We start from the raw sequence: 12,294 nt of genomic DNA, 5'->3' as shown, positions 1-12,294 counted from the left end.
ATGTGCAGTTTCCTGGGCTTCAAAGAAACAAAACACAGTGGCATTATCCACAACAGAAGCTGAATATGTAGCTGCGGCTTCATGCTGTTCCCAAATGCTATGGATCAAACAACAACTTAGAGATTTTGGTATGAAATTAAAGTGTGTTCCTATCCTATGCGACAACACAAGTGCAATCTGCATATCAAAAGACCCAGTGCACCACTCAAGGGTCAAACACATTCACATTCGACATCACTTTTTGAAAGATTATGTGGAAAAGGAACTAGTCAAACTTGAATTCTGTCCCACAGAAGATCAAGTGGCTGACATCTTGACCAAACCACTTAACAGGGACAGACACGACAAGCTCAGGTTAGAACTCGGTATGATACGAATACAATAAATACCGGTTGTCCTTAACAATTTTCTAACCTCACTGGAAAATATCACAAAAAAAAAAAAAAAAAAAATGTTTTTAATTATTTTTTGTGTATGCACCATATTTTCTGAATGGACTAACAACCAGGTTCGGATTGCAAAAACCAGCTGTGCATTACCACAGCCACGTCTGCACATTATTAAGGTAATCGCACTTTTTCCCAATACTTGCATTCAATTCGAGGTCTAAGTGGGAATACTAAAAATGAATGGAAAGCAATTAATTTGATTCATCGAATCTTACAAAAACTGGTGCATGCATTACTACTCCATTTTTATTCACTCAAACACGCTTCCCACACTCCGATTCCCAACACCAAAACTCTTCCCATTCTAATCATTCCGCCTATAAAAATCTCGGAACATCCCCTCCTTCTTATCAAATTCCCAATTTTAAAATTCAAAATTCACCTATCTCTCCTAGTAAATCGCACCAGCCCTGCCTATAAAATCATGACCCTCTACAAACTCCAATTCCCAAACCCTACAAATTCATCTTCTCCTTCTACACCCATCATCACCGTCATACCTCTTCAAGTCATTCATCCGGAAACAATGCCTCCCAAACAACCAACACCAAAACCACCAGCCACAAAATCCACTACAAAACTCGCCACCAAACGAAAACTGGTCTTGAAGAAGGAAATTGCTGCTTTGACTCAGGGGGAACCTCATCTTCCAGCTGAGAAGAAGGTAAAACTCGAACCCACAAAATTTTTCTATTTTCCCCCAGATCGTATGCTCCCTGGTCTTAGCATAGATTTTGGTTGGTGTCGGGAAATAGGGTTTGTAGAATTGTTGGAGACGATCGAGTCTCAAGGTTGGACTTATCTTTTTGAGGTTTGTTCTAAAGCTTGCATGTATCCAGAAGCAATGGGGGAATTTTGCTCAAACTTTGTCAATCAAAAGGGGGTTTGTAGTTATGAAGTTAATGGGAAACAATTTAGCTTCGATTCTGAGAAATTAGGGTCTTGGTTCAAAGTCCCAGTGTTAGGAGAGGAGGTCTATCACAAGGGAAAGGGTCCAATTGAGCTCGGGGGTGCAACAATGAAGGAAGTTTACTCATATTTTGGTGGTCAAGGGAAACGCCCAAAAGCTCTCAACCAGTCTGTCCTCACTCCTTTTCAAAAGGTCCTTTTTAATGTGGTCCGACGAGGTATTGTTCCGCGTCATGACAAGCGTGCTTTGGCAAGCAGGTTAGATCTGATCTACATCTTTCTCCTAGAATCTCAGCGTCAAATAAACTTTCCTGTCGTTTTTATCTCCCATCTCACTCACTCCATCTCCCAGAACAATATGATTGGGTATGGGTCTCTTCTCACCTTCATCATGAGAAAGGTTGGGGTTGACCTTACTCGCTACTCAGCTGAACCTCTTACTCCTGCCCATATCCTTAACAAAGCTTGCTTGAATAGGATTAGCCTGAGTGTAGTGGATGGAGTCGTCTGTGTTGGTAAGACGAATGTGGGAGATACTACACCTCAGGAGGAAGAGGGAGAAGAAGATGTCGATGAGGAGGAGGATGATTTAGAAGGAGTAGAAGAAGAGCTTGATGAGGGAGATGAAGTGTCAGATGCGGAAGAGGAGGCACCACTTCCTTGCCAGGAGACAGAGGGTCAGACAGAGGGTGTTCCTGTTGACCTATGTCCAAAGGAGACAAGTCCAATCAAAGCCACCTCCTCTCCCAAGAACATTCCAACCACATCATCTTATCAGCCTATCCGTCGCAGTAGCCGTCTAGCCAACTCTTCCAAAGGAATTCCTCCGGTCTACAGGGTCGAGGATTCAGAATCAAACAAAGATGGTGAAACCCAATCTGCTGCTCCCTCACCAGACGGTTCAGTGCAGCTCTTGGTGGCTAAAGTGGATCAACTGCAGCTGGACAATGTGGTTCTGTTGTCAGCCGTTACTTCTTTGCAGGAGCTCATTCACAAGATGCAGCAGGAACAGGCAGAGTTCTTCAATGACATGACAGAACGTCTTGCTGACATGATCGTCGAGGAGGTGACACATGCTGAGGATGCTGCTCCTGGATCTCCCCAAACCTGACCCTGCTACAAAATCTTTGCTTATCCTACCCCATATAATCTGCTGTCCATCAAACATTTTATTTTGTTTTGCTGGCTCTTTAAACAATTTTTTTGGTTTGGTTTTTGGATGCGCCAAGTTTATGACTAATGCTCATTAGTGCGCTTTTCCTACGTTCTGATAGTTGCCCCACTCTGACTTGTAGAATTTTTGCTTGTGTTGTGCTATATGTTGCGTTTATCTTGTTCTGCTTGCAGGGGTGCGGTCAAACTCGTTGACCGACTTGAGCTGCATGATGACTATCTGCTTGCTAGGGTAATATGATTCCCATATCCTCCTTCTTCTTCTTCTCCTTTGGTTCGGCGTTTTTCCCTACTCCCTTTTTGATAATTCCAAAGGGGGAAGATATTGAGAGGACAACTTGTGTTCCATTATATTTGTTTTTATACTTGGGTTTACCCCCTACGCGACTCATCTGTTCCTGGTTAAGTTTTTTTGCCTCTGGATTGTCAGGTTACATATCTCATTCCTTAAGTTATTTACTCCTATCAAGTTGTAAGGTTGTCATCATCAAAAAGGGGGAAATTGTTGATTCCTGGTTTTGATGATGACAAGCTTACCTTCTACTAATAGTTCGTTTTGGAGAATGTCAGGAACAGGTTAATATTTAAAGAAGAACAAATGCAACAACCGAAGCAAGCCAGAGAGCTTTGAAGTAATTAAGTTCAAAGAACGTGGCAAGATTAAATCAAGGATCAAGTCAAGCAAATTCTATAAGGGTCGAAAGGTATAAGACCAATGTAATTTAGTACATGCTTAGTATGGGAACAGAGTATTTTGAAGAGTCCTAGTTATATCGTGAAACGAAATAAATCAGTTTTACTTTTACAAAAAGATAAACGTCAAATGTTTTAAACTGATTTTACAAAACTGTTTGAAGTTATACTCTTGAATTTGAGTTAACATATAACTCTCAAAATACGAAAAGATTGATTTTTCTAAACGCGTTTGAAGTAAGATTTGCGAAAATCTATCTATTAAAAAGAGTCCTAAACTGGGTTGGATTTGAATCTAGGTTAAACACTTGGATTCGTATAAATACAACCTTTGTTCTTTGCGAAACTTTTTATCAGACTTATTTACATCAACCGGAAGCTTTCAGGTATCACCCTTAAAGTCTTAATCTTTAAAGAAGTCTGTTCCTGTTCCCATATAGAGCAGTATTTGTTACTTAGTCTTATATCATATGTTAAGTAGTTAATTAATTCTTATACGTTTGATTAAAGTGTTGAATTATTGTATGTTAAGCCTGAGTCAGGCTTACTTGAGCAAGAGAGAAGATCTCACGAGAGATCAGTGAGTAGGAACAGTTGAGGGACTGTTTCCATAAGGGAAGGAACAAAGAGGGTTGTTCCTAGTCATCTGCAATCAGAGGCGATTGGCAGATTGTGGCCCGAGTAGATTAGGTTTGTAAAGAAACTAAGTTGTTTTGCCTAATTAGTGAAAGTGTTTAAGTCCCCAAAGGGGCCGTGGTTTTTTTCCTCTCTATTGGGCCTAGAGAGTTTTCCACGCTAAATCTTGCTTGCATATTTTACTATTTCTGTTCCTTATAGTTTAATTTTTATAAATACGTAAAATATCAATTCACCCCCCTCTTGAGGAACTCTGTAAAACTAACAATGATGGCAAGAATAGAGTTTCTAATACCAATTATTTTTTATTTTTTAGAAAGTTTCACTCTATCTCAGATTCTCAGCCTCTCACTTGGTGGGTGCAACGCCACTGTCTCACTTAATTTAGGGAGAATTCCGAGTTGATTTTGTTGGGTGCTTGTGAATATCTGTGGAAACTAAAGTGGTCTATCTTGACTTGGCTATTGTCTGCAATGTATTTATCCTTGCTTTCCGATCTAAAATGTTGTCTTTTGAACCTCTTGCTTGTTCTGTGCTATTTCACTCTGTTTATCCTTGCTTGTGAATTCTTTGAATGCGCCTTAGCGTTCAGTTATTGTTAGAGATTTGCAATTGAGTTTTTTGAGATATCTGGTTGAAAACAGAAAAAAGGAGTAGAATCCTATGGCTTACAAATACTTGAACAGGATTCTAAAATTTATTTTACTCAAGCAACTGGAGATAGGACTGAGGAACTGTAAGATTAGAAGATGTCACTAGATGGGATATTGTACTATATATGGCAGTGGTGTAATTTCCAAAATTTATGTTTGTGGTAGGGATGCTAGTACTGTATCCGGCATTTGTAGAAAGAATGATCCGTTAGTAAACCTAGATGCTCTTTCCTTGCTTTAGGGACCAATATAGTGGAATGAGAATGACGATGAACCAACATGATGTGTAAATCACAATTGGTGGGTGACTCTAATTTCAGCTTGGATTTTGAGATTTCTGACACTTCTAGTTTGGGGAAGCAGCCTGAATAAAATCTTTTGGCCCTCAAACCCTTTTCCCCCCACCACACACAAAAAAAACCGTCTACATGTTTACGCACTTTACACTTTGATCTCTCCCAACCTCTTGTACCCTTCTTTCAAAAAAGTTTTAGGAAGATGGTAATTACTAATATGACACGATAGTCATATATAATGCCGATGTCTGTTCCTGTTTCTTGCTTGTTTATCAATCTGTTTAGCTGGTTTGCTTTATCTCTGATCATGTTTTTTAACCGATGTGGAATATGGATTATCATTTAGTTCTTCAACTTAACTTAATTATTGTTTATCTTGAATTATTTATGCCACTCCTTATCTTGTGCAGTTAGTGTTGTAACCACCACAAAGGCAAAAATCTGGATTATTATAATCCCTGATAAGCTGATATCAAGCTCCCAAAATACTAGGACTGGACCACTTGCTTTGCGCAAAAGGATGCTAAGTAATGCATAATTTATAAAGATTAGATCTAGCATGATATGGCTTTTCATGATTCATACTTGATAATATGTTGTTGGATCATACTCTGCCTCTTTGGCTTTATGTGTGCTTATTTTTGAGGATGTGCATGATTATTGTTTCTGAATAGATATTTCTATTTGGGGAGAGCAAGTGTCTTAACATCCCTGGATGAAGCCACAACTCCTGAAATCTAGGACTTTATCGCATAATATACTCGTTTATTTGGCTCGATGTTATCACTGACTCACTGTTATCCTCTTTTTTAGGGTTTAATATACTTCATATGTTAACTATTGTGTTTAAGGAAATTATTGTGTTTAAGGAACCTCTGATTGTGACATTCATGATAAGTACTTGTATGCAACCTTATTAGTGTCTGGCACTCTGGCCTTTCTTCTTGAAGAATCAGTTCAGGGTCATAACAATCATGATTAAAGAGTAGAGATTAGAAGCGATAACCTGTGTGTTCACACTTCACAGTGGCCAAAAAGCTAAGGTTTCAAGGAGCCATTGTTAGGATTAATTACTGATGACTCCTTGTTGTCCACTGTCTGATGGTTATAACAAATACGAAAAAAAAAAAAAAAAAAGTAGGGAAGGGAAAGATTAAAATGGGACACCTTAAACGGAATACGTAAAGAATAAAAAGTGACGGAAAGAGTAGTATGTTAGACAATTATAAGGTAATACAAACTCTATACTGAGAAGAGTATGGAGTAGTTGAAATTCAGTTTATAATTTTATGTTAACCGACCACTAGTTTAGGAAAATGGCTCATTCCTAGTTTTTTCTATAATTATAATTAAATTTAGAGGCTGCGCTTAATTATAAAGCAAAGACAAGTAGCTCAGGTTGCGTTGGAATCCACTTGCAGTTGACTTGACAACTCAATGCACACCCCTAGAAATGGATTGTTTGACCATAAATCATTGTTAAAATGAAGTTTTGATAGTCTGGGGGCAAATTGAAAGGTTTGATCTTGTGCTCTTTCTAGAAATCAGTGATTACCTGAAATGGGAGTGTTTGCTTTTCATTGTAATATATAGTTTTATTCTTTTAGATACTGAATCTTTTTTATTTGTGTGTAAGTGTGTAACCTAGTAAACATAGGACTGCCTGAATGTCTGAAACCATGGAGCAAGGATCATGCTGTTGTTTTTATCTTTCGTTATCCCTTTTTCATCAACTTGCTCTCTTTTACCTGGTATTATACTTGATAGGAAAAACAGGGGATGGGTTGTTAAGACTTGAAGCTTAAAGGTGTAACTTGTAATATGTAAAGACAGTTTTCTGCTGAAATATAATGTTAATCGACTCTTCTGCAACAGTAGAGCCAACTTGCTCTGAAAGGCTTATTTAACAGCTGAGGCGCGCGGTTAAGCTAATAGTTTTATTTGTGAAAAATGAATTAGTTTTAAGTGGGTGCTTTGAACAATGTTTACATGGTCCAAAACCATCTATCTTTATTACAAGTTGATAAGATAAGTGCAATATGATGTTATGCACGTTTATCTACAATAGAATTTTGTGCTCTAGTGGGAGTGAGAGTGCGATTTTGTGACATTTCCATTCAGCTGGTACTCGTATGACGTAAGCATTTTCTCCATCAAAGATTAGCAGGTGGAGTGTGGGTCCCCGTTTCTATTTGTGCTAGTCGACGTGGATGGGGTCAATTAAACTTTGAAATTTCTCATATTTTGTGGTACGAAATTCTTCCCGCAGAAAAAAGTGATAACCCCAAAAATGCGATGGGACTCATGGGAGAATGACAAGATTGATTTATATATATGTGCACTTATTATTATTATTATAATAATAATGTGGAACTTGAAAAAGATACGTTTTTTTGTTTCTGATGGCTGAACACGAAACTTGATTAGATCGATTAACATACTAATCCGTGCGATTTATTCTTTGTTGTTAATCTTTTTGATAATTGATCTATTTGCATTTGAACCTGTGGCTATTAATGATATGAATATAGTATGTGATTACACATTATTGCTTGCATTTTTCATACATTTTTTTTTGTCCGCTTATGTATTGCATGTATAGTGTAGTATGTGGGCGAAAAGGGTGGCGGTGAGAAGGCCTCATTTGTGTTTTTTGGACGGTCAGATTTAGAATCTCATTAGTGCGCACGAGATAAAATACCAACTAATATAGTTAGCATCCACATAACCTCTATTGAGTATGAGAAAGATAATTAATTTGTATGTATTTTTTTTTTTGACAAATATTAATTTGTACGTAGTATGCACTTGAATCGACCATAATTTTCTCTTTATTTTTATTTTTTGGTTATAAAATTTTTCTCTTTGTTTTTGAGGCAAATAAAAGAGGGGAGTTTTTCTTTGATGAGACTGAATAAATTTTATTTTGGCATGAAAACTGAAATTAATATAAATTCGTTGTCCATTTGTTATTACCGCTAATGAAACCATAAAGATTCTGAACATTTATAGGAGTTATCAAGGCGAGTGAGTTTTTGCTTAGGATACTTGTGTTTAGATGTGTTTGTTCCTGGTGTAGACTGACGAGGAAGTCATTTCGGCATGCTGTGATGTATTTCAAAACACATTACAGGTGCATTTCTGTAAATAAATTGAATTTCAATGGTACATGTTTTAATCGTAATGTTACATGTTTTAATCGTAATGGTACATGTTTTTATCGTAATGGTACTCGTTTAACGAAATGGTACTTTCTTTCTAATGAATCATATATCACAGCATGTCGAAATTTCACTCCCGTAGACTGAATGTCTGTGGAACTATTGTTGGTAGATCCAAGCAAAGGTTTGTATTTCATTAGCTAGCCTTGATCACTTGTGTTGCGATGTTTAAGGTGTTGATGTGCCGTTTGATCGTGTGAAATAGACCGACCAAGAATGTTGGTAGGTATCAGCTCTTCTAGCCATTGACAGTGACAGTGACACCCAAGGGGAATAGCAAATTTAATACGGTATTGAGACTCTTCTTGGGATATTATTCCCTTCTAAAACTTTATGCTATTTCCTCCGTATTTATTTAAGAGATACACTTGGCCGAGCACGGGTATTAAGAAGAATAATTAAATGAAATAAAGTAATAAAACAAGTGGGGTTAAGTAGCTATTTTAATAAGAAAAACAAGTGGGGTCCATGTCATTTTAGGGAGTGGGGGATGGGGTGTAGGTAGATTATTTAATTAGATAGTGGGGTTGATAAGTTACTAAAAATGGCAAGTGTATCTCTTAAATAAATACGGCCGGAAAAGGCAAGTATCCCTTAAATAAATACAGAGGGAGTATGTTCTTTCACCTTAAAAGAATCATACGAAGTATATTGTATTGAGCTTATTGGCTCTTGTGTGGACTTGTTGCCTCTATGTGTACTTATTTGATTTATATTTTTTCTAGTAGCAACTAGCAAGTCTTCTGTGTGGCACGCCACACCACCAATTGATGGTGTGACGCGTTCACACCAAGGTCTCGCCTGGAATGAGGGGAATATGCCGGAAATTTTAAGGGAGTAATTGTTTTGGGCCTAATCTACATGCCTGGTATGAGGTTAAAGTTTTGGGCCTGAAATTTTTACCCTCCCTTTAAGGGTAATACGTTACTCATGCCCCCCTTAAGGTAACAATTACATTGTAATCTTTCACTCTCAACTTCTCGAGCCTTGACTTTCTCTCTCATCAATCATCCCCTAATCCCAAGCATCCCTCCACCGCCGTCGTTCAATTACCTCCGGCCGTTACTCTCTCCACCGTCGTTCTACCACCATCGACACATAAGTCTCACAATCAAATTTCTTCCCTCACTATCTTTCTCTTGCCACCGATTCAAACCATAGAAAGTTTTTTGATGGTCGAATTACACCACCAAACCCCCAGATCTAGAGGTGTAAGGGCTGAGTTTGACCATTTATCAATGGTAAATTACTGGTTTGTATGAAATTTTGTTGGTATTTCTTTTTCTCTCCTCCAATTTTTTGAATTTGGAAGTTTTTTTTTGAAAAAACAATTGTGGAGCAAAGAGTTATGTTTGGTGGTTGACAAGATGGTGGTCGGATTTGATAGGCGGCGGTGTCTTGAATTTTTAATCTGATGTGATGAAATTGACGTTCTTGGCAAAGAGGAGAGAAATTTACTCCAATATCCATTGAATAATGCCAAACTTAAAAAATGATAAATTACACTCTTAACAAATCCTCCAGTAAAAATTATCCCTTAAATTTTACCTTCTTAAATATTTCAAGGAATCCAAGCGAGCCCTAAATTATAAGTTCTGCGGGCCAACAAACTTGTTAATATACAAAATGCGTGTAATAAAACCAATAAAATCCATATTACTTCAAGGTTTGGTGGATATTGTTGGTTATAAGTTCAAAGCCAGACAATAACATTTCTTTTCCTTTCGTTTTTTTCTTTCCTCTTTTAGCGAGTTTTTTTTTTTTTTTTTTGCCCGTCCCTTTTTTTTTTTCTTCCTTACTAGTAATAAAATGATTTAAATGTCTTCCTACTAAGGTGTATCATATCAGTAAGATATATATTATTATGGGTAATTTGTCATATTTCATATCATTAGAGAGTTACTTAACATATCAACTAGAATTAGAGAGTTATTTCATATCATTAGAGAGTTATTTCATATCACCTTTGCGGACGATACCATGATTTTTGCTAAAGCCTCCTCTCAAAGTTGTCTTGTGATCAAGAATATCCTCGATAAATACTGCAAGATGTCAGGCCAACTAATAAATTATAACAAATCAGCTTTTTAATGTACCAAAAATGTGAGTCAACATGAAAAGGGGGAATTTAATAGAATACTACAAATGGAAGAAACGAACTCTCTAGGTAATTATCTTGGTTGCCCTATTATAGATAGTAGAGTCACAAACGAAATTTTTTCAAGCATTCTTACGTCAACCAAGAACCAATTAACAAAGTGGAAGGCGAATTCTCTTTCCCAAGCGGGGAGAACGGTCCTTATTCAAGCCAACTTAGCCTCTAAAGCTAACTACCAAATGCAGAGTTTCACTCTTCCTAGTACGATTAACTCAAAGCTTGACAAAGTGTATAGACAATTTTTCTGGAACAAAGATCCTACGTCTAAATCCCCAAATCTAATAAGTTGGGATAGGATTTGTAAACCTAAATGTCTTGGAGGTTTAGGCTTTAGAAAGGCCGAAGTAAATAACAAAGCTATGCAATTAAAACTCCTATGGAGAGTTCTCTCTTGTCCGTCAAACTTGTGGGTTCAACTAGTTAAAAGAAAATACCTCAAGAACGTGCCCTTAAATGAGTATATGCCCTCCTCAAATTGTTCGTGGCAGTGGCGTAATCTCATGAAGCTTAAACCTTTGCTCTTAAAAGGCATTCGTTGGCAAGTTGGGGATGGTAAAGATATCGATTTTTGGAAAGATGATTGGGATTTTCCTTCTCCTCTTGGCAATCTGGTCAGTAACTACTCCTCCAACAATAACCAAAAGGTGGCAGATTTTATTTATATAGGAAAACAATGGGACAAAGAAAAACTTAATCAAAGTTTACCTCAACCCTTAGTAGAAAAAATAATCTCTAATCTCTATCCCAATTCCTACTAATATAATTGCGGATAAAAGATTTTGGGGGCCAGACTCTAGTGGTGCTTTCTCCACGAATACAGCGGCTTGTCTGGTTCAAGGCATAGATTTAACTCCGGAAACTAAAGTATGTTTTAGTTGGATTTGGAAACTCAATGTAGTCCCAAAAATTAAGAACTTTCTTTGGAAGATTTGTAATGATGCTCTCCCTTCTAAAGAGAGACTATTCCAGAGTCATGTAGCAGTCCCTCTCCAATGTCAATTCTGCTCTCATCACACTGAGGATAGTGCTCACCTTTTTCTGTATTGTCCGTATGGTGTTGATCTTTCTCGAAAGTTCCATCTTATTCAAGGGTGGGCTAGTCCCTCCCCTAGCCCGAATGTTTCCTTATTAGATAACCTACTTCAGTTTAAAAATTCTCTAGGTTGGGAGGAGACATCTAGAATAGTTACAATTTGGTGGCATATTTGGTTTGCTAGAAATTCGTTAGTCTTCCGTAATAATTGCATTACCATCAATGAAAACTACAATCTAATTTGTAATCATATTAGAGTTACCTCCAATACAGATGACCATGAGTGCTCCCTTGCCCAACAAACTAAGAAAATACTTTCTACAGTCAAAGAGGTGGCTTGGTCTTGTCCACCCCCAGGTTATTTTAAACTAAATTTTGATGGTGCTAAACAGGGTTCTACTTCCACAAGCTTGGGTTATGTGATTCGTGATGAAAAAGGTGATCTCATCCTTGCGGGAGCAAATGCTTTGCATCCTGAAGACTCTATCCTGTTTGCAGAAGCGTCGGCACTAAGAGAAGGCATCAAGAGTGCTTTGGCGTGGGGCTGCAAAAATTTAATTATCGAGGGAGATAATTTGGTGGTGATCAAGTCCATGAATCGTGTGTGGCAAATTCCGTGGGAGATTGATGGTCTCATTGAAGACTCAATGGCGGACTTATCCAACACTGATGATTTCGTGATCAACCATTGCTACCGGGAGGCCAATCAAGCGGCTGATTTTATGGTGGCTAAAGGAAGCTCTTGTGTTTCTTTGTCGTTATGGTTTTCGTCTTTTGATCCTTCCTTCTCCCTTATCATCCGTAAGGATGCTTTAGGTTGTCCTTTCCAAAGGGCCTAACCTGGTTTTTATTTTCTTATTAAAAAAAAAAAAAAACTACCATCTATTTAATGATAAGTCAATTAATTTGTATTAAACTCTGTGCCGGTCAAACCGGTTCAAGTATTACGGGACGGAGGGAGCAATAAATAATTCACCCACTACTCCACTTTCATCTTAGTTTAATAAATTCAATTCACTCTCCCAAAAATTTGTGCCGGTCAAAGTGTATCTCTTCTTAAAATACGGAGGGAG

General features: G+C 37.6%; 1 protein-coding gene across 1 annotated transcript; it reads left to right on the top strand.

The window, feature by feature from the left end:
- The first annotated feature begins 11,122 nt into the window (after positions 1–11,122).
- LOC110803999 (uncharacterized) lies at positions 11,123–12,060 on the top strand. Its single transcript, XM_056832609.1, has 2 exons — positions 11,123–11,158; positions 11,614–12,060. Exons 1-2 carry the CDS (start codon positions 11,123–11,125, stop codon positions 12,058–12,060), a joined length of 483 nt encoding a protein of 160 aa, XP_056688587.1.
- Positions 12,061–12,294: the final 234 nt, after the last annotated feature.

Source organism: Spinacia oleracea, chromosome 6 (genome assembly GCF_020520425.1).
Source record: "Spinacia oleracea cultivar Varoflay chromosome 6, BTI_SOV_V1, whole genome shotgun sequence".
Classification (NCBI taxonomy): domain Eukaryota; kingdom Viridiplantae; phylum Streptophyta; class Magnoliopsida; order Caryophyllales; family Amaranthaceae; genus Spinacia; species Spinacia oleracea.
The sequence above is the reverse complement of the archived record's forward strand: the minus strand, read 5'-3'. Positions and strand labels throughout refer to the sequence as shown.

Bases quoted from the DNA above. Each gene is read 5' to 3' on its own strand.
- LOC110803999 (XM_056832609.1), top strand. From the start codon at position 11,123: ATGATGCTCTCCCTTCTAAAGAGAGACTATTCCAGA. The intron at 11,159-11,613 runs GTCATGTAGCAG...GGTGCTAAACAG, and splicing joins TAAAGAGAGACTATTCCAGA to GGTTCTACTTCCACAAGCTT.